At 48.4% G+C, this 19,764-nt stretch overlaps 6 protein-coding genes across 6 annotated transcripts; 4 read left to right on the top strand and 2 right to left on the bottom strand.

Moving 5' to 3' along the window:
- Positions 1–64: 64 nt before the first annotated feature.
- Positions 65–548, top strand: BHQ10_003896 (uncharacterized protein; the record flags this gene model as incomplete). Its single annotated transcript, XM_040876202.1, has 2 exons — positions 65–451; positions 513–548. The coding sequence occupies 2 exons, from the start codon at positions 65–67 to the stop codon at positions 546–548; spliced, it is 423 nt and encodes a 140-aa protein (XP_040732400.1).
- Positions 549–2,463: 1,915 nt separating this feature from the next.
- Positions 2,464–8,191, bottom strand: BHQ10_003895 (uncharacterized protein; the record flags this gene model as incomplete). The annotated part of the gene is made up of 8 exons (XM_040876201.1): positions 2,464–2,479; positions 2,536–6,565; positions 6,618–6,646; positions 6,731–6,780; positions 6,908–6,999; positions 7,052–7,780; positions 7,833–7,989; positions 8,063–8,191. The coding sequence occupies 8 exons, from the start codon at positions 8,189–8,191 to the stop codon at positions 2,464–2,466; spliced, it is 5,232 nt and encodes a 1,743-aa protein (XP_040732399.1).
- A 733-nt stretch (positions 8,192–8,924) lies between these two features.
- On the top strand, positions 8,925–10,590 carry BHQ10_003894 (uncharacterized protein; the record flags this gene model as incomplete). Its single annotated transcript, XM_040876200.1, has 5 exons — positions 8,925–8,994; positions 9,058–9,119; positions 9,185–9,273; positions 9,332–9,472; positions 9,528–10,590. The coding sequence occupies 5 exons, from the start codon at positions 8,925–8,927 to the stop codon at positions 10,588–10,590; spliced, it is 1,425 nt and encodes a 474-aa protein (XP_040732398.1).
- Positions 10,591–11,451: 861 nt separating this feature from the next.
- On the bottom strand, positions 11,452–12,625 carry BHQ10_003893 (uncharacterized protein; the record flags this gene model as incomplete). Its single annotated transcript, XM_040876199.1, has 2 exons — positions 11,452–12,352; positions 12,411–12,625. 2 exons carry the CDS (start codon positions 12,623–12,625, stop codon positions 11,452–11,454), a joined length of 1,116 nt encoding a protein of 371 aa, XP_040732397.1.
- Positions 12,626–16,890: 4,265 nt separating this feature from the next.
- Positions 16,891–18,345, top strand: BHQ10_003892 (uncharacterized protein; the record flags this gene model as incomplete). Its single annotated transcript, XM_040876198.1, has 6 exons — positions 16,891–17,239; positions 17,301–17,400; positions 17,462–17,528; positions 17,577–17,917; positions 17,978–18,104; positions 18,166–18,345. 6 exons carry the CDS (start codon positions 16,891–16,893, stop codon positions 18,343–18,345), a joined length of 1,164 nt encoding a protein of 387 aa, XP_040732396.1.
- Positions 18,346–18,744: 399 nt separating this feature from the next.
- On the top strand, positions 18,745–19,674 carry BHQ10_003891 (uncharacterized protein; the record flags this gene model as incomplete). The annotated part of the gene is made up of 1 exon (XM_040876197.1): positions 18,745–19,674. One exon carries the CDS (start codon positions 18,745–18,747, stop codon positions 19,672–19,674), a length of 930 nt encoding a protein of 309 aa, XP_040732395.1.
- Positions 19,675–19,764: the final 90 nt, after the last annotated feature.

Genomic DNA, 19,764 nt, shown 5'->3' with positions numbered 1-19,764 from the left:
TAAATTTCTCTGACATTATCTACATTCACACAAAATCATATCTTTCCAGGAATTTCACGCCAATATGAGCGCACCACAGAGAAAATCCTTGAGAATTATGGCAGCTCAGGAGGCTGCGACTCTCAAGAGATATCGCAGATCTCCGTCTATGGAACCAAATGAGGAACACCGGTCAAATGACAGTGACGTGCCTCTAATCGAACACCATCGCCAGGCTAGAGAACGTGAGTCTGCCGATAGCGACGTGCTTCTGATTAAACGCCATCGTCAAAATGAGGAACATGAGTCTAGTAACAGCGATATCTCTCCTCCAATTCCTAAAAAGCGTCGCCTGTGTCGTTCAAATACCCCTGCGATGCCAGCAGAGAATTCAAGCAGCACAAAAGAGTTGGCTAGTCGTCAAAGCAATGATACAAAGAGCAACTACGACGACGACAAGAAAATCCAAAAGGTTCGTTACAACACTAGACTGCGGTGGACATGGTTTGACTTACTAATATATGATGCTTTAGGAAGAAAACCCAGAAGGTGGCCATGTCCCAGCGTAAATGGCTGTGACCAGACGTTCATGCACCAATGTCCCGATTATCCTGATACTTTCTACACCAAAGACGAACCGAAAACATCTCTACATACACGAGGGGCACGCTTTAAAGTCACCAGAAATTTCCCTGTCTTACTTGTGAGCTTAGGTTCGCCAGGAAAGAGGATCTAAAAAGACAATATGGAATTGTATGAAGGGGGAGGAAACCCCAGAGATGTCTTGACACAGTACGGTTACAGAAAGTTGTTCGATACCAAACTCAATATGACTTTACCGAGAAGATGGCTCGAGGCTGGAGGATACGACGATATCCTACCCGAAGGTGAAGACTGTCTCCTCTTGCCGTTGCACACTTTCAGAGATAATTTTAAGGAGCTTGGCCTAAAGGTTACGGGCAAGAAAGTCCCTTGCGATTTAAAGTTGTTGCCACCAGTCATCTTCTGACTTTCAAAAACCACCTTGCTCTAATCGACACATTTCATTCATGGTTGGTAACGAAAGCTTTGTTGGAGTTATTGAAAAACCCCTCGGAGCGCACTCCGAATTGGTTGAAAGACTTGAGTGAGAAACGGATGATAAGTTGCAAAATACAGACTACTCTCGATGAATTCTTGCGCCCAGGGATTGAAATAGACAACGAAGCGGAAGAGGAAGCCGACGTGGACGTGGACGTGGACATGGAAGGCATTTGACATGGTGAAGGAATCAAAGTAGGGTGACGGGAGTCCATCACAGAGCATAATTAGATATTTAGTCTCCATCAGACATGATTGTGTATTCACCACTAACCCGAGAACAACAATTATAACATGACATCGTATAATAACGCTGCACATGTGAACACCATAATTCCAAAATTCAGACAGCCGAAGATCTGGGCACTTTACCAAGCTTGATGCCGGTTAACCCCATTGTTCAAACTTCAGGACCAAAGATGATTTAAGTGAAGCTGTATTCGATTCATTGGCTCTTCAGGGCAACTCATCTGTGTAACATGAATGGATCGAGTAGTCATACACTTCGATATTCGCCCGGAAATTCCCTACCAGGAATTTCTAATATAATGCAATTCAGGTAACCTGTAACCCGCCCCTCTTCTGGTCATAAACTATCCTTTCCTCCTTAAATTGAGCTTCTCTGCAACTCTAGTCACTGAACCAACTAAGAATCATCAACTTCGTGGATCATGCTCGAATCCAATTTTAAGATACTCGGGATCAAGTTGAAGGAGGGAGATGAATCCCATACAAGACCCCCTTTTTCCAAACTTCAGGAACCGTCAAGCTTTGATCGATACCTATCAGCTATGGCTGTTGACGATGGTCTTACTGGGGCTTTTCAAAAGCCATCGGGGCGCTTTCCGGAGTGGCTAAGAAGCTGATAGAATGGAAGCGGATGTGGAATGGATAATGGCAGATAGCGATCGACAAGTATTTCTACCACAAGCCAGCGCCTGACATGGAAGATAGTATCCTGGGTATAAGCGTGCATGGCAATCAACACAGAGCTTGATTGGGTGTTTAGTTATTTCGAGAAATGGAGGGCTCTTGATAAGCTGGAAATTGTTGCTTTTAAGCTCCCTTGGAGGGTGTGTCGATTATTTTGAGCCTCTTGTTATCTTTTCTAAGCGTGGAGATCTGCTGATGGAGGCCTACAAATATTGACAGCTCTTATGTTCTAATACACGTACATGTAAACTTCCGAGGAGCTCCTGGCTATGTCATTCATTCTTGATTATAAGAAACTATCACGTAGGTTCTCGATACAATTCCTTTTTTCCATATTCGACCCATGAGTTCTAAATAGACTGAGTCGCGCTAAAAAACATATTGACACAATTCTGTAAGTTTATGTAAAGATTTGAAACTAGAAATACAACAAGAGGACTTGGAAAAACCGCTTAGATCAACTCTTCCAATCTACTGGCGTGGGGACCTAGTGAATTTCTGTTAGCTCATAAACAAAGCAAGCTCAATTCGCCATGTACTCACGTTGGGTTGTACTGCGGCGACGTCGGGCTGTAGCTAGGCGAAGTTGCGCCGCGAGCAGGTGACGTCGGAGAGCCATGAATGTTGGGAGATGTGGGAGAGTAGATCTCAGGGCTTGTCGGTGACCACCCAGGCGATGCAGGAGAATACTTCGGCGAGGTGGGACTCGATGGAGAGAATTGTCTACCGCCTATTGCCGGGCTAGTGGGGCTGTAGGTTGGCGAGCTTGGGCTGAAGGCAGGTGAAGCCGGACTGAAATTTGGAGATGAGGGGCTGTAATTGGGTGACGAAGGGGAGAAGCGCGGTGATGTAGGCGAGTATGAGGGCGAAGTGGCCTGGAAAGATGGAGACGTTGGAGAATACGCCGGACTTGTTATCGCAAATGCAGGTGATTGTGGCGAGAAACCTGGAGATGTCGCATAGCGCGGGGAAGTTATCGACATATTAGGCGAGCTGGGTGAGTATGAGGACGAAGGGGAATAGCCAGGCGACACAGGGCTTGTATTGAAAGGACTGGTAGGCGAATAACCACCAGGGCTCTGAGGTGCTGGACTGAAACCTCCCAACCCTCCCGATGGTTGATAAGCCGTAAAACCACCGGGTGTTTCCGCGCCGGCTTGACGAATTGGGCTAAACTTCGCATCCAGATCGGGTGTACCAATATAACCATTTTCCATCATAGGAGAGTTGTTGTCGTACTGAGTAGCTGCTCCGTCATTGATCATTGCGTCCTTAGCTCCCAGGCCGCCCATCAAGCCAATTCCGGTATTGCTTGAAACTACCGTATTCAGCATACTCTGATCGAGGTACACATCGAACTCTCCCGTTCCAGCGGGTGCCAATTGACCAAGGATCAGGTTTTCAGACACACCACGGCAATCATCAAGTTCACCAAAAGCGGCCGCTTCAAGAAGAATTTCGACGGTCTCTTCGAACGAACATCTCATCAGGGCACCATTGTCGGCTCGGTTGATACCGTGACGAGTAACGGGGGTAAGATAACCGCGCACTGTCATTATGTCGACCAAGAGTGCCAAATGACGATGATTGACATAAGAACCGTCGAAAGCCAACACCTGAGTCAGTTCCCGTAACAGAGCCGAGCGAGCAGCTTCGATACCGAACACCTCAAACACCTCGATAAACTGGTTGGAATAAGTTCGGCTAGTGTCCACACCCGGGATCGTGAGAACATCAGCGAGCGCTGAACCACTTGTCTCCAACACCCATTCTTTGCACAATGGATCGCTCTTGCTTAGGAATAGAGAGCCGTCGTCCATAAGGCGAACGTTATCCTTTTCATTGATGAAAGCACGCTCGACGCCAGATACACCACGTAGAGTCAACGTATCCAACAAGTGTTGTTCAAGTTTCTTGAGAGTAACATCGTACTCCATATCCTCTTCGTCTTCGTCTTCCTTCACATCATGAAGTTGGCGAATACGAATAACTTGCTCATCGGCGTTGTTATCGCTAAAGATGACAGCAATATCTCGTGGGTACTGCTGCTTGATCCTAGTAGCCACGTCCTGGACAGTGAGTCCCTTATCCAAAAGTCTAGCTCGGTTCAGAACGATACGCAAGAGCCACTTGGATTGACGGCTAGAATCGTCCGTGACATCTTCTGGAATGATAAAGTAGGACTCGACCATATCTCTATCGTTGTCGATGACGGTAGACTGAATATCTGGATCATAGTAGATTTCAGTAGCTTCCGTGACTGAACGAAGACTTGTATGTTCCACCACACTACGCAACTGCTTAGCAGCCTCCTTGTCGTGCTTCTTATGGGGCTCTTGATAAACTGTCATGGAAGGCGTCTTGATGTTTGTGGCGACGTTCAAAAGTTCTTTCAGACGAGGAACACCGAGAGTAACGTTCTTGGAACTAACACCAGCAAAGTGGAAAGTATTCAAAGTCATCTGCGTGGCAGGCTCTCCAATAGATTGGGCGGCTAAAACACCAACCATTTCTCCTGGGTCGGCCTGGGCTTGAGCGAAACGCATCTCAATTGCTCCTAAAACGTGCTTGAATGCAAGTTTGTTCATGGAGTACTGAGTGACTAGTCGCTTGAAGGCTAGGCGTGAACGCAGTTGAGCCTTGAATAAAAGTGTAGCACTGGTTTGGGCCTCTTTCGAGATGACATCATCACCACGAACAACCACCAAACGATCCAGCAAAGCTTGGACCTGAGGAATGACTTCCGCGGGATGAAGATCACTAATAGTGCCTTCTTTGATATTGAATGTGGTTTTTGCCGACTCAAGGATGCGTTGAACGTTTAGTGGCAATTGCATCATTTCTTCGTCTCCCTTGGCGACAGAGCGAAGAAATTCTCGATCCTTAACAAGAGCATCCCATTCTTCATCAAAGTATCTTTGAACTTCGATATCGCCATTAATTTCAGCCGCTTGTTCAAGGACTTCGGGTCCGAGTGTGCGCTCTGGGTCCATGAGGTCAACGCGGAAACGATCACGGAATTGTTCATCAGAGCATTTGATAGTGTCCACTCTCTGATTTTCGATGTGACCACCGTCCAATCCGTCCTCTCCGTACAAAAACTGAATGATATCGCCAAGCGAGTTTCGGACAGTTCCATCGTATTTGACCATAAGTTCTTCGAGGGCCTTGACAAGCTTACGCTGAATATAACCCGTTTCGGCAGTCTTGACTGCGGTATCAATAAGACCTTCACGACCAGCCATAGCGTGAAAGAAGAACTCTGTTGGTGTAAGACCACGAAGGTAGGAATTCTCAACAAATCCTCTCGACTCCGGAGAATAGTCGTCCTTGGTAAAATGAGGAAGCGTGCGGTATTTGAAGCCAAAGGGAATTCGCTTTCCTTCGACAGACTGTTGTCCAACGATGGCTGTCATCTGGGAGATGTTAATGGCGGAACCCTTGGATCCAGATCTAGCCATTTGAATGGCGTTATTGAGATCCTTCAAACTCTTCTCGGTCTCACTCCCAGCAGCCTCACGAGCATTGTTCAATGCACGAGAAACCTTACTTTCGAATGTCTCTCGAATGTTCATACCGGGCAATGCCTCCAACGTATTTTCAGTTGCACTCTGAACGATCTCTTCGACCTCTGCTTTACCAGCGCGAACTGCACCTTCAATTCGTTCAATGGTTTTCTTGTCAGGGATTGTATCACCAATACCGATGGAAAAACCATTGTGTAAAAGCCAATAATTGACCACGCGCTGGGCTCCGTTGAAAAACGAGACAGCAGCCATAGGACCGTACTCGTTAAAAATGGTATGAACAACACCGCCGCCGGATGCTCCAACAGTCTTCTTCGAAAACATGCCGTACATCAACTGGCCGCCATGGACTAGTATTCCACCATCTGCTAATGGCGAAAACTTTTCAGAAAGAGGGGCTTTGTCTTTATCAACACGCAGCAAGTTGAGACCGGAAGGTAAAACCATGCTGATGATCTGCTTTCCAGTCCAACGGGGTCTAGGTTTGATAATGGCTGGCTGAGGAATGGAGCCGTCCCAGTCGGGAACCCAAAGCATGAGGTTCATAACTTGATCTTTGGTAAGGAAAACGTCACGACGGCAGATTTTGTAGATACCACACAGAGAGTCCTGCACGATACCCATCAAGGGACCATTTCGCTGTGGCGAGACAATGTTGGTTGGAACCAAGGCAAGTTCAAGTAATTCAGCACGAGCTTCTTCACTCTGAGGCACATGCATGTTCATTTCGTCACCGTCGAAATCGGCATTGTAAGGCGTGGTGACAGACAGATTGAGTCGGAAGGTAGAATAAGGCATAACACGAACACGATGACCCATCATAGATTCCTTGTGCAATGATGGCTGACGATTGAAAAGAATGACATCCCCATCGAGGAGATGACGTTCAACTTTCCAGCCGTATAGAAGATTGGCGTTTGTCTTCCGGGCCATACGCAAGTCAATTCGCTCACCGTTATCACGAACAATGTACCTCGCACCAGGGTAGATTGTAGGACCGTTGTTCACGAGTTTCTGCAGGAATTCGATATTGTAAGGCGTGACAACTATCAGGATCATCAGTCACTCGATCTATCTTTAAATTTAGGGTTAACGAACCTTCTGGGTACGTCAATATCATTGCAGTTCTAGATATATGTTAGTGATAATCTCAAAGACATCATTCACCGTGAATGCACCAAGTTGTATTAGGTTAGGGTGGGGTTACGCACGATTTGGGGCATCCGACTTCCTCCAACGATAACAGAGGGTCGCCGCAGATCTGTGATTGTGTGAGTATTCATTCGTACCGATTGCACAAGGTTTGGGAGCGAAGGGGGCGATGGAAGGGAATGGGTGTTATTATGGTCATGAGGGCCGTTAGGGTTGATAGGGTTATTGTAACATACCACAGTACGAGCCGAAAAATCGACACGCTTTCCCATGAGATTCTGACGTAATCTGCCCTCTTTTCCCTTTAACCTTGAACGTATGCCCTTCACTAGAAGTCGTTTTAGCTCTGGTCTGGTTGCGGTTCTCAGAGAATAACATACCTGGTCTGTTAGACTTCGTCATGGCTTTTGGTTGACCAGCAATATCATTGTCCATATATGTGGCGACGTGATATTGAAGCAAGGCCTCGAATTCCCGAACGACGTGTTCCGGTGCACCTTCCTGTTCGCAGCGTTGCAGGTTTTGATTCGCACGAATGATTTCTGCAAGCTTGAACGTCAAGTCATCCTCAGCACGTTGGCCGCTAGAGCTCTTGCCGCTGACAACACTGGGACGAACGACGGGAGGCGGCACAATTAAGACTGTCAAAACCATCCACTCTGGACGAGCATAGTCGTTGCTTAAACCCATAATCCTCACGTCTTCTTCGGAGATACCGCGGAAGATGTTGTAAGCCATTGTGGGGGTGATAGTTCGCTTCTCGGGTTGAGGCATATCGACATCGTCGTCCATCATATTCGCCTTGTTCGGTTTCCAGGTTCCAACAAGACTCAATCCTTCCTTGCGGATGGTTGGCTGAGCATTACCACAGCCGCCGTGTCCTTTATGGGGTTTGGATGCTTCCTTTGAAAAGGGGTCCTCGTCCTCCGGCATTGGATCTGCTTCACATATGTTGACATCTTTTGACAACCGCCAGATCATATCGAATCGTCGCTTAGGGTCGCGGATACGGAGCGCATCTTGGAACTTCGTGTCTGACATGTCTGCCTTAATTTTCGAACAATTGTGGCAAACGACTTCGAGTAATTTCTTCGTCTTTGTGAGGAAACCTGTTCAAGTTAGTTATGTCTAACTTGGTAGAAGGAATTAATTTAATCATACCAATGTGATAGACCGGTGTTGCAAGCTCGATATGGCCAAAATGTCCGGGACATTCCTTCTGACCCTCCTCACAGGTCTCACAATAATACTGGCGATCAAGAGTGCCAAGCCTTGGATCATTAGGACCTTTGGTTCGTGGGCGCATTCTCTGCTCGTCCTATTTCATAAAAAAAGTAGAGTTTAACATAATGTAATCATAAGGCAATTTTGCACAAAAAATGCCGCCTTACCATTGTCTCTGGATATTCGACATGGACCACACTCAGACGTTTTATCTCCTCCGGCGACAAGAGACCGAACTGGATCTCCTTGATCGTGCGCAAGGGCGCCTTGGAGTAGGGGAAGTGAACGTTCGACATGGTGGAGGTCCTTTGACGCTAATCACGGAGACGGAGACGGAGTCAGAACGAGGAAATGTGGTGTTGACACTGGACTGCGATGCGCTCTGTTTGCGAGCGCTGGTATTTCGTGATTTTTGACAAAAAACAATCCGGTTGAACACTGAGCGATTGCTGATAGACAGAAATGACAGTCGACTGCCTGCCGGTGAGGCCTCTGGCAGCCCTTGCCACGAGGGCGCCTTTCACCTTAAGGACAACGGGACGCCGCGCAAGTCGACACTTTGGAACGGGGGAAAAGCCGAAAAAGTCGCACGAGTTGATTGCCCTGACTTGACTTGACAGAATCCCAGATAGAAACGCGATATCTCGGGATGGCAAGTGATGAGCAGATGGGTTGGCGCGTGGATGAAGGAGTGAAAGTGTTTGAGTCGCCTCGCTGAGTCCGGGCAGGGACGTTAGCTCGAGTTTTCTTGGGAGCCGCTAGCCACTGCTGCCTGGCCAATCAGACGCGTTCTGCACGTTTGACGATGTCTTGGCGCGGCCCAGTTTAGATACGCCATTCACGGATAAGAAAGAATTCACATTACTAGTCACCCAGGTTATTTTGACTTTACTCTCTGTTCGCCATAGGTTCATACCGCGATCATAATCTATGCGCTTCAAGTATGATATATGACTGAACCCTTTTATCGCCTCCTGGATCGCCGCCAGGTAGGAAGACCTCATCAACACCAATCGATAGCCGACAACAATGAATCTCTCACTCGTCGATCCATTCGCCCTCGCGCAAGACTACCCCGATACTTTGACCGGGAAATTACGTACGTCGGCTTTTCATAGCATTCATCACATGCGCTTGAAATACAGAGATTGATATAGTATAGGGAGCGGCCATGCTGCATGTCTTCGGTTCAGTCGCAAGGGCGATTACCTCGCCGCAGGTCGGGTGAGTGGTCGTCTAGATGACTAAACCAATTGAAACAAAAGACTAATTAGAGGTGCATGTTTCAGGTTGACGGTACAGTCATTGTTTTTGATCTCGAGACGAACGGGGTAGCCCGCAAATTACGAGGGCACACCAGGCAGATACAGTCGCTTAGGTACGGGATTGAACTTCTGGCTTTTTTGCTATTTTAGGCGTCGCTAACGGTTTTGCAGCTGGTCCAGAGATGGACGATATCTGTTGAGCGCATCGCAAGACTGGAAATGTATACTGTGGGATTTAAAGGATGGCTCGCGAGTGCGAATGGTCCGTTTCGCAGCTCCAGTATACATTGCCGAGTTGCACCCTTTTAACCAGTGAGTCTGCCGAAATACTATCTCTACACATATTATGACCAAGCTAATCTCCCAGTCTTTTATTTGTTGCCTCCCTCTTCGAAGAACAACCAGTCCTAGTGGATATCTCCAACCCCAAACCCATCAAACACATCCTGCCCTCCGTCCCCCTCCGACCTCAAGACGGCGTCGATCCCGCCGCAGCAGCCAAACAAGCCGCCCAAGACGCCAAACAATCCACCTGCGTCACCATCTTTACAGCCCTAGGCAATCACATAATCTCCGGCACATCCAAGGGATGGATCAACATTATCGAAACGCAAACCTGCAAAACCATCCACTCAACCCGCCTCTGCAACGGCGTCATCATCCTCATCCGCCTCGCCAGCAACGGCCGCGATCTACTCATCAACAGCTCCGACCGCGTCATCCGCACAGTGCTAATGTCGGACCTGTCTCAATTAGGCATGGGCCTCGACCCGGCCAACATCAAACTCGACGTAGAACACAAATTCCAAGACGTCGTAAACCGACTCAGCTGGAACCACGTTTCATTTTCATCGACCGGCGAATTCATCATGGCATCCACATACATGAACTCGGACATCTATATCTGGGAACGAAGCCACGGCTCCCTCGTGAAAATCCTCGAGGGACCCCGCGAAGAAATGGGTGTTGTGGAATGGCACCCTTCGCGGCCCATGATTATGTCCTGCGGCCTCGAATCCGGATCAATATACATATGGTCTATCATCACGCCCCAAAAATGGTCCGCGCTCGCCCCGGATTTTGCAGAAGTAGAGGAAAACGTCGTCTACGTTGAGCGGGAGGATGAATATGACATCCACCCGGCAGAGGAAGTGCATCAGCAACGTCTCGATCAAGAAGATGAGAGTCCCGATGTACTTTCGCTCGATCATATGGGTAATGTTGCCGTTCTGGGAGATATGGATATTGATACGTTCCGTATGCCGGTGTTATTGGATTTGTCGGATAGTGAGAGTGAAGAAGAGATTATAGCTGTTGGGCCAGGGACGATGAGGAGACGGAGTCCGGGTGCGGGCAGGGAATGGATGAATACTTCTAATGATGGCGCGTCTTCTACGAGGGGCACGCTCGGAAGGGGGAGGAAGAAATAACACTACCCTTTGCTCACATCTTATCATTTCGTCATTATGGTTTTGTCTTATCATTTTATTTATATCTAGCGTTGGGATTGGATGGGTACACATTTCAGGCTGGCGTCGTTGTGAGAATATCCTGCTTTCGATTAGGTTGGCCTGTAAAATGATAGATGCAAGTTGAGAATATTTCGACAATACCTATATATACAAAACGTTCAGGTGGCAATCACGCTAACATGACATCTGGAACCCGACGACACATTCCCGGACGAAGAACTCCATGCATCTCACCATCAGACAACATTAAAATTGATCCAAACTTCTTCCCCTCTGGTCTCCGAGGTCCTTTCTTCTGCTCACTCGTTCACATCCTCTCTAAACTCCAGAACCAAAGCACCGGACTTTGTCCCACGTCGCTAGCAAAATGCAACCCAGAAAAGAAGAGAAAAAAGTTCATTAGATACCCAAAAAATTTTGTTCCATCCTTCCTTGCACCCCTTCCCTTTTCCCAATGCCAATGAAAAATAAAATAAAATGTAGATTCGTCAGTCATTCTTTTCTCCAACATTATCGTCTGATTCTCTCTAGGCTCCTGAATATGCATCGATTGAACATGTCCAATTCATGCCCGGTTTGATTATAAAGATCAAGGAATGTAGCGTTTCGTGGTGATAGTATGCGTGCATGATAGGCGGCGACGGATGGTGTCATGCGCGTGATGGGTAGATAGTATAGAAATATTGGCAGGTCATTGGTGGGCTGCTAAAATGACTTGCAGCCCTTGCCAGCCTGCGTTCATGCTCATTATATAAGATTTGGTCGAGCGGGCGTGGTGGGAGGCCTAACTAACTTCAGATCAAGATCCTGGCCATCTCCTCAATTTCCCGGTGGGGTCTCCGGTTTCATCGCTTGATAGATGTGAAGTATATTATATGCTCGTATCTCCTTGTTGTAAGCTTCCCTTTTCACTTCCAGGGCTAGTTGCTGGATTTGTTCTTTTGAGAATCCCCATACCCGATGCAGAGGAGCGAGGATCATCGTCTCAACGCTCTCGGAAATGGCAAGATTATACCACCGACCAACTTTCTTTTCGTGCTCGTCGTGATGCCATGGATTCAGCGGAAGTCCAACAATCTGATGGTCAATGTTCACAAATCCTTGTTTCTCCAGTGCCGCCATTGTCTCGCTAACGCTGTGGGCTATTGGTCGTGCAGACATCTCGGTGGCCTGTTTTAGGTACTGATACCATTTGTGCATGGACGTATTCTCGAGGGAACGTTCTTCGCATCGCGGCTCAAAATCGATCTCTACCTGCTCGAACCATCCTCCCGGACGCAAATGAGTGAATACTCGACGGTAGAGCGATGGCCAGCTAGTGACGCTGCCACTTCCCATCTGCATATGAATTAAATCCCAGTAGTCCTCACCCAATGCCCATGGATACTCGAAATCTCGCGGAGCATAGAAGTCACAATTCTTAGGGCAGTTCTCAGGCTGGATATCAGCGAGGTCCATGCCAGCCACGAAGCTGTCGGGATATTTGTTAGCTACATCGATTGCCCAAATTCCGGTGCCGCAGCCCAGGTCCAATACACGCGCATTTGGGGGGTGAGGGGCATATATTAAGCCGTCGCCAACTCGAGCTTCTGTGATGACTTTGTGAAACAAATCAAGGCGGTCTTGCTCTTCATCGTCGCACGGTAGCATGTAAACGCCTTTCCGGTATCCATGATACGTTCGCCCGTTCTCTAGGTGACGAGGGTGCTGTTCAGGAAGCCTTTCTCAGCTCATGTGTTAGCCGCAATTTGATCGATTCAGCAGTGGAAAACACATACTTGTATTGAGAAGGCATCAGGTTGTGATCATTATTTGAGCGCGCCGATTCTCCGGCGTGGGGGTTGTGTGTGTCCACATTCTGCCCGATTCTTGAGGCATCCGGCGAGGCATAGACGAGCTGAGAAGATTGGGGGCTGCCGTTCGCAGTGGTTGTGATTGTAGTAGTGGCGGTGCCCTGCAGCGGTTGTGCAGGATGTCGATGGTTTGAAAACATGTTGCGTATGTCTGCGCGTTTCGTATAACAGCCAAAACTTTTACTTCCAGAGCTCGTACTTGCCTAACAATAAATTGACGGCTCGGCGTCAGTCTTTCTCCTGGTGACTGTTGGCTGTTCCCGTCCTGCCTCCATTCAAGAATATGCGAAGCGACAGGCCAAGCTTAGAGAAGCCGAAGAAAATGTTGCCGGTCTTGGATGCAGGTGACTTGGTGTAAACAATACTGTTTCATACGCCCGCATGGCCGTGGAGAACAAGCGAGAGCCGGCGCGTATCAACGGCTCAGGGAACACACCAGGCGAGCGCACCAACAGGCGGCACCGAGCCACAGAACGGGGGGGTTTAGAGAGGTATATATAAGTGTGTCTAAGGAATTGGCCCGACGCATGCATGGGAAGATGAGCGGGAGCTCCGACGAGAGAAGCAGGATGAGTGGTGAGTGAGTATAGAGGTTGGGGGTAAGCGCTGAGAGGGCGCGAAGGGCAACGAGGAAAAAAAAAAACAATTAAGAGGAGGTATTAATGCATGAATGCACTGGGTATGTCGACAGGGAAGGTACGAGCTGCTGGAGTGGCAGAGGGCAGGAGGCAGGTGGCAGAGAGATCCATATTAAATACTTAGCACACAGTAATACGGAGTAAATATTCAAATACTCTGGCAAGCCATAATGCTACTTAGTTTAGTGGTACTAGACTGCGTACTAACTAAGTACGTCCAGTGTTAAAATTAGGCTATGCCAGGCCCGGCCCGCTGTACTATGTAAGGAGTCTAAGAGGAGCCTTGCCTATCAGGGACGCGCTGACCGGATGCACTATGGGGGGAATGCCTGAGCGCCTGGGACCAACCACCAACCACAGCGAGGAGTAGCCGGACTGGGAAGTGTTCCGTTAATATCGACGATTGCCTAGGTACTAGTAATGTCGCATTACCACTAAGTGGTAAATCATTACATAGTAGACTCGTTAACGATCAATGGTCTGCGTGAGATGTGAGATCAAATGACGACACCGAGATCGCCTTGCTGTAGCTCAGCGTTGACGTGGCTGCATCGAGTGGCCTTGCTGCAACGAGTGCATTGGTGCGTAGCTTAATATTGAGCATCGTACATGTGTGTAAAGTACGTACATAGGCAGTATACATAGTAGGTACATAGAAGAATAAGCGCCTCCTACTGGGATCAACGACTGTGTGCCTACTACAGTAGGTAAGTAAGTTACGTCGTCAGTCTCAATGATGCTCGTCGCAGCTGCGTGACACTGACTGCGAGTATGCGAGTATGTCCAGAGGAAGGCACGACCAAGAGGGAAGTTAGTCGGCGGGGGCAGGAGCGGCTGGKACCGCCATGCTCCCGCGCCGGGAAAGAAGGGCCCATCAACCCGCCCGCCGCCTCCCAAACCCTTGGGACGGCTTTGTTCTCTCAACTCCCTCCAGGGACCGCCCTCGACATCGTAGTATACACCTACTACGTAGTACTGGAGTATACGTTGGCTGACAGATTACTGGATAGCATTGATTGTCTTTGTTTCTTGACATCACCTCATGTGGATCGCTCTCAGATCATGGAAGCAATTCGTGTCTGCGTTTGGTGTGCGACGACCGTGTCCTGCAGTCATACATTATCATCCCCCAACCCTCATCCAAGGCACGCAACCCGAGAGTCTGGGTAGCTTTTCTCACCGCGATTTACTCGGGCCACTCAGCGACTGCGATGCTAACTCCGTTGGCTGAATGTTAAACACAATAGTGTACACGGCTTGAGGCGAGACGGTACGAATTGACGGAATCAATCATCTGACGGCCTCTGCGCTCCAGCGAGTCCCCCATGCTATTCCTCTTCCACCTCTAGCCGCAACGCTAACTCGACCAGAATTTGTGGCACAGTCAATTTCCACTGTTCCAGTGTGCTCGTCCCATTCGCAGATACCGAACCAAGAATTGATTCATGACGCATACACTCATTGCCAACTGCATGCTCAACTATTCATCGCTTCTGATCCAACCGCAAAGGCGACCGCCCACGCGAGACCCTGGTCTAGGGAACAACAACCGAGTATCAACGCGCAAGGCTGCACACGTACAACACACGCATGCTGACGTCTCCAGCCTGGGCCCCTAGAGTTAGCGACGACGGATTATCCAACGCTATCGATGATCCACCCGTTCCCCCGTTGCATCACCTCTCTATGCATGTTATGCAGCAGAAAAAGCGGAGACTGGCCCAGTCAACCACACACGGTTCGATGCGCCCCTGATGGCTTCCTAGAGCTGAAAGGTTGTCCGCGATCCGGCGACAATTTTAATAATCATTGCTGTGCCGCATAAAATGGACCGCATCCTGCGGCGCAAGTCGCAGTCTTTCCGACTCCTATGGCGGTCAGCGGCCCTTTTCTAATCCACTAACTCTATCTATGCTAATACACTGCGTTCCAAGACTTACAAACCCCGTTCCAAGGACCAAACATGCTGTACCGCGTACGCACTGCCAATCAATGATCTGTTCGGTGACCCTCGGTCGAAGTATCGCGTGGGGGAGGGGAAGATCCTGCATGGGTCAGAAAACGACGTTGAACACGAGCCGGAGAGACCGTCCTCGAGCTATAACCCACACAACTATACAGGGCATTAAAGCTTAAAACGAAAACAATCCGCCTATCGGTGATGACCCATGTCTAGATGCCTCAAAACGGTTGATCCCACCGCCATCGCAGTCGTTTCGACCTACCTGATGTTCTTTCCGATAACATTCGCTCGGCATTATTGGATACCTTGCTGTAGCTGGATAGCGTTGGCACAGTGCATAGGACAGCAAGATGCCTATACTCGCCCCATTAAGACTGACAATTATTCGGTATCCGGAGGATGCAATGCAGAGACCCGATACGAAGCAGTTGACATCCTGTCAACCTTGTCATACTTCGCTTCGGTACCCTGATAGTTATACAATGTGTGTTTGCTACAGCCATTGAGTACATCAAGCACGTTTGGGGTTTCTGACGTCCAAGTCAAAGTTTGCTTTGGGCAGTTTCTCGATCATCGCCAGCATATCGGTCTGATTGTTAAACCCGAGACCCCTGCGAAGTGGAGTACTGACCAAGCCCTGCTTCTGCAATTGCAAGATTTCCAAGGCCGCCTAGTCGCCTCATTCTTATGTGTGAGGTTCAGCGTTTCATTCAGCTGGCTGGGAAAAGATTGATCTGTTGGTGGCGTTATCACTAGTACCTGATACTTCATATGTACGATCAGCATCATTTGCGACTGCTGACAATGTCGGGCTACCTTTAGGGCTAAAAATCTAGGCACTAAATTTGTAGGTCGAGTCAGAATCATCTGCAGCTGCGCCGCAAATCCGCACAGACATTCTACTCCGTACTAGAGGTAAGACCTGGTCGTGTTGTCCAGCGCATCAAATACTAGACTATGTTGGGATAGAGAAGAAAAAGAAAGGTTGAGGCCAAACATGCTTGCTCGGTACTACGACGTCCGTACGTACAACCGAATTGTGTTGACGCCTGTCTGCCGGGTTGACTTGGCTCGATTGTATAGTTTGAATATGCATACAACGCCATGACTCTGACTAATATATTAGACGATATAGAGTCGTATCTGCATGTATGTTGTCAATACGAGCAGCTTTCTTTGGGATCTCTAGCCGTGGACTGGTTCGTGATCGTAACATTGATATACATGTAAGCATGGGGGTTTTTTCAAATGTCCGTAGCCGCGAGGGAATTGTTTCAGCCATCGTCTTTCTCTCTCGATAACTGAGGCACTAAAAACAGCCCAATATCATGATTTACCAACCGTTGACAATGTCCTCAACATGTTCCTCATCTAGACCAATTGGTCGAACGGCTTCATGGCCATCCGGGCCGGCCCCACACCAGCTATCACCTATCGTCCTATCCGACCTCTTTTTTTTTCTCCGCCCTCAATTTTTCTATTTTAGTGTTGATTGAAAGTCATTATATTCGAAAAACAAAATACCCATATCATATCTTGCGCATCATTCTAAAGTAGCCTGAATCAGCAGTGGCATTCTGTGCCAATCATTCAATCAGCGGACATCTGGAAGCGCGGGGGAAGGAAGCCATCCCACCAATCTGTATACATACATCGTGCATCAATAGAGACACACGCCTATTGTCTGGACCCCTCACTATCCCCATTGTCGAATAATTGAGCCAGGTCATCCAGGCCCTGCATACACACATACATAATATCTAGTTTCTTTACCAGTTGACGCCCCCAACAATTCATCCTTCACATGCACACCCTCCAAGCAACTGCATCGTCGTCCCTGTCACTACCTTCGGGTACGTACATCTACGCAATTGCAGCAACAACCCCATCATCTTCTTCCGGCACACATTCACAGCAGTTTGCGGCTATATCATCCGACGATTCACTTCGACTGTTTGACGGCCACTCTCTGCAGCCCACTACCGTGCTTAGTGCAAAGTCTCATGATGGTGGTGTCACTGCATTAAAGGAGTATTCGGGAATTGGTCCGCAGGGGTCTTTACTGGCTACTGCTGGACGGGATGGAGCTGTTAGATTATGGGATGCGCGGGCTGGGGAGTTGTCGCAGAGGGCGATTGTGGAGATGAGAGTGGGTATGGTTGTCCATTTTGTTTCTAGTTCAGGGGAAGTGAAGTAGGTCTAATTCGTGTGCAGAGAAGAATATTCCAATACTGTCGTTGGCCTGTGACCCTGGGTCGCATATTGTTGTTGCTGGTACGGAGCTGGAAGCATACCAGGCTACTGTTGCTCTATGGTTGGTAGCTGCATCTTGCCACTCAAATGTCTTGAGGACGTGTGCTAATTCCTGCTTTCAGGGACATTCGAGCCCCTGTAAGTATACGCCAACAATACGTTGAGAGTCACAATGATGACGTGACAGAGGTGCGCCTCCCCTTCAACATTTTATCGATAACCATCTAACTCGCATAGCTACAATTCCACCCCACACGCAAAAACGTATTACTATCCGGCAGCACAGACGGCCTCGTCAACCTCTACGATATCAACATTCAAGACGAAGACGACACACTGCTCCAAGTCATCAACCACGGCTCCGTGCATCATGCCGGATTCTTGTCTGAAGACGCAGTCTACGCGCTTAGCCATGACGAGACGTTCTCAATCCATCCGATCACTAATCCTGACTCGGAAGAGGGTAGTGACCCTAGTCCGATTCAGTTTGGAGATTTGAGGCCGAAACTGCAGTGTGAGTATGTTGTGCAGGCGCTGGGGACGAACCAGGGGATTTATTTGGCTGCTGGGAATACGACGTGAGTTTAGCCCTTCTATCTTGTACCGGTGAGGTGAGCTCTGCCTAACACGAGGAATAGTGAGAAACGTCTCGATTTATTCCCCCTCACGCCCTCCCCGAAATGGGACTTTGACTACGCCAATGTCTGGCGACTACCAGATGCTCATGGTGAAGAGATTGTACGAGCTGTATATCTCGACGAACAGGTATAACCTCTATCCATGCTTCCGTCATTGAATGACACTAAATCCAGTTTCTTCAAAACAGTCGAGAACAGTATTCACAGGCGGCGAGGATGGCATAATCCGAGCATGGAGACCAAATGAGTCCGATCACACACAAGATGATGAAATGGAGGGACAAGAAGAGTCTTTGTCGGACAGAGCAGCTGCTCGAGCAAGAGATAAGAAGAAGTTCAAGGACGAGAAACGGTTCAGGCCCTATTAAAACGAAATATAACAACAGAATACCAATTCAATAACCAGTCTTGGGAGTGTAGAACAGTAAACAGTCTTATCGCCCGATAAGCAGAAGTAGCACGTGATGCACCCGCAATATAAACTTGGATTAGATAGGCTTATCGCATTCCGCGGCAACGCTAACAGTTGTAATTATTTTTTTCTCTATCTCAAGATCTTCACCAATCTCTTGTCGATCAGGCTTCAAAAACCTTGATATATGCCTCGTTTTATTTCTACGCCTCCTATAATGCATATAGAAGTATAGAGCAATGGATTGAATTGCGAAACATTACTTCGGATTTTCATTGATCTCTCACCAACCCGACAACCTGAACCCAACCTCCGGACGGCAATCCCCAACCTCAAACAATAAAACACAACCATAATGGACGCCCAAGCCTACCTCATGCGCCACGGCTGGTCCGGCCCCGGCAACCCTCTAAACCCCAATCGACGCCCCGGCACACACAGCGGCCTCGGTCTGACGCGCCCTCTGCTGGTATCTCGCCGCGAAAACAAAATCGGAATAGGGAAAACCTCGACCAAAGATCCTACGAATCAGTGGTGGTTACGCGGGTTTGAGGAGGCGTTGAGAGGGGTTGGCACAGATGGGACGGCGAGTCCGAACACGGCAGTGGGCGGATTGGCGAGGGAGGAGAATACGTTGACGAGGAATGGAAGTCAGTTGTATAAGTTTTTTGTTAGGGGGGAGGTTATTCCTGGGACGCTTTCGGATAAGAAGAAGGCTGTCGTTTTGGAGGTGAAGGGGGAAATATCGATCAAAGATAAGGTGAAGAAAGAGAAGAAAAGGAAACGGGACGGGGAGGAAGATGATGAGAGCAGGAGGTTGAGGAAGGAGAAGAAGAGAAGCAAGAAACAGAAAACGGAAAGTTCTGGGAGCGCAACTCCCGCGGAGCAAGACTCGGACTCGCGCAAAGCTAGGAAGAAGGAAAAGAAGGAGAAGAAATCCAAGAAGGAGACATCGTCCAGGAATGATAACTCGGCTTCAGACGAAGTTGATACTGCGCAGCCAACGGATTCGAAAGAACGGAAACGAAAGAAGAAGCGTACTGAAGATGGTGATCAAGATATTGATGCGGATAGAAAAGCAGAGAAACGCAAGAAGAAAAAGGCTCGTCTCTCTGAAAACGGGGAGCAAGCCACACCCGATTTGTCTGTGGAGGATAAAGCATCCATGAAACCGGTCGAAATAGAGACGAAGAAAAAGAAGTCGAAATCGAAAGACAAAGGAGACAAGGAGGAAAGGGAAATGAAAGATAAAGAAAAGAAGAAACGGAAAGATAAAGCCGGTTAGAAGGACTGAACCAACATAGATCGCATTCGCATTGAGCATTTGACTGTATACATAAAGATATCCTCGCCATAGACTATTCTTTTTTGCTGC

Source organism: Talaromyces amestolkiae (assembly GCF_001896365.1).
Source record: "Talaromyces amestolkiae strain CIB chromosome Unknown scaffold6.1, whole genome shotgun sequence".
Classification (NCBI taxonomy): domain Eukaryota; kingdom Fungi; phylum Ascomycota; class Eurotiomycetes; order Eurotiales; family Trichocomaceae; genus Talaromyces; species Talaromyces amestolkiae.
This window is presented reverse-complemented; position numbering and strand designations above follow the sequence as displayed.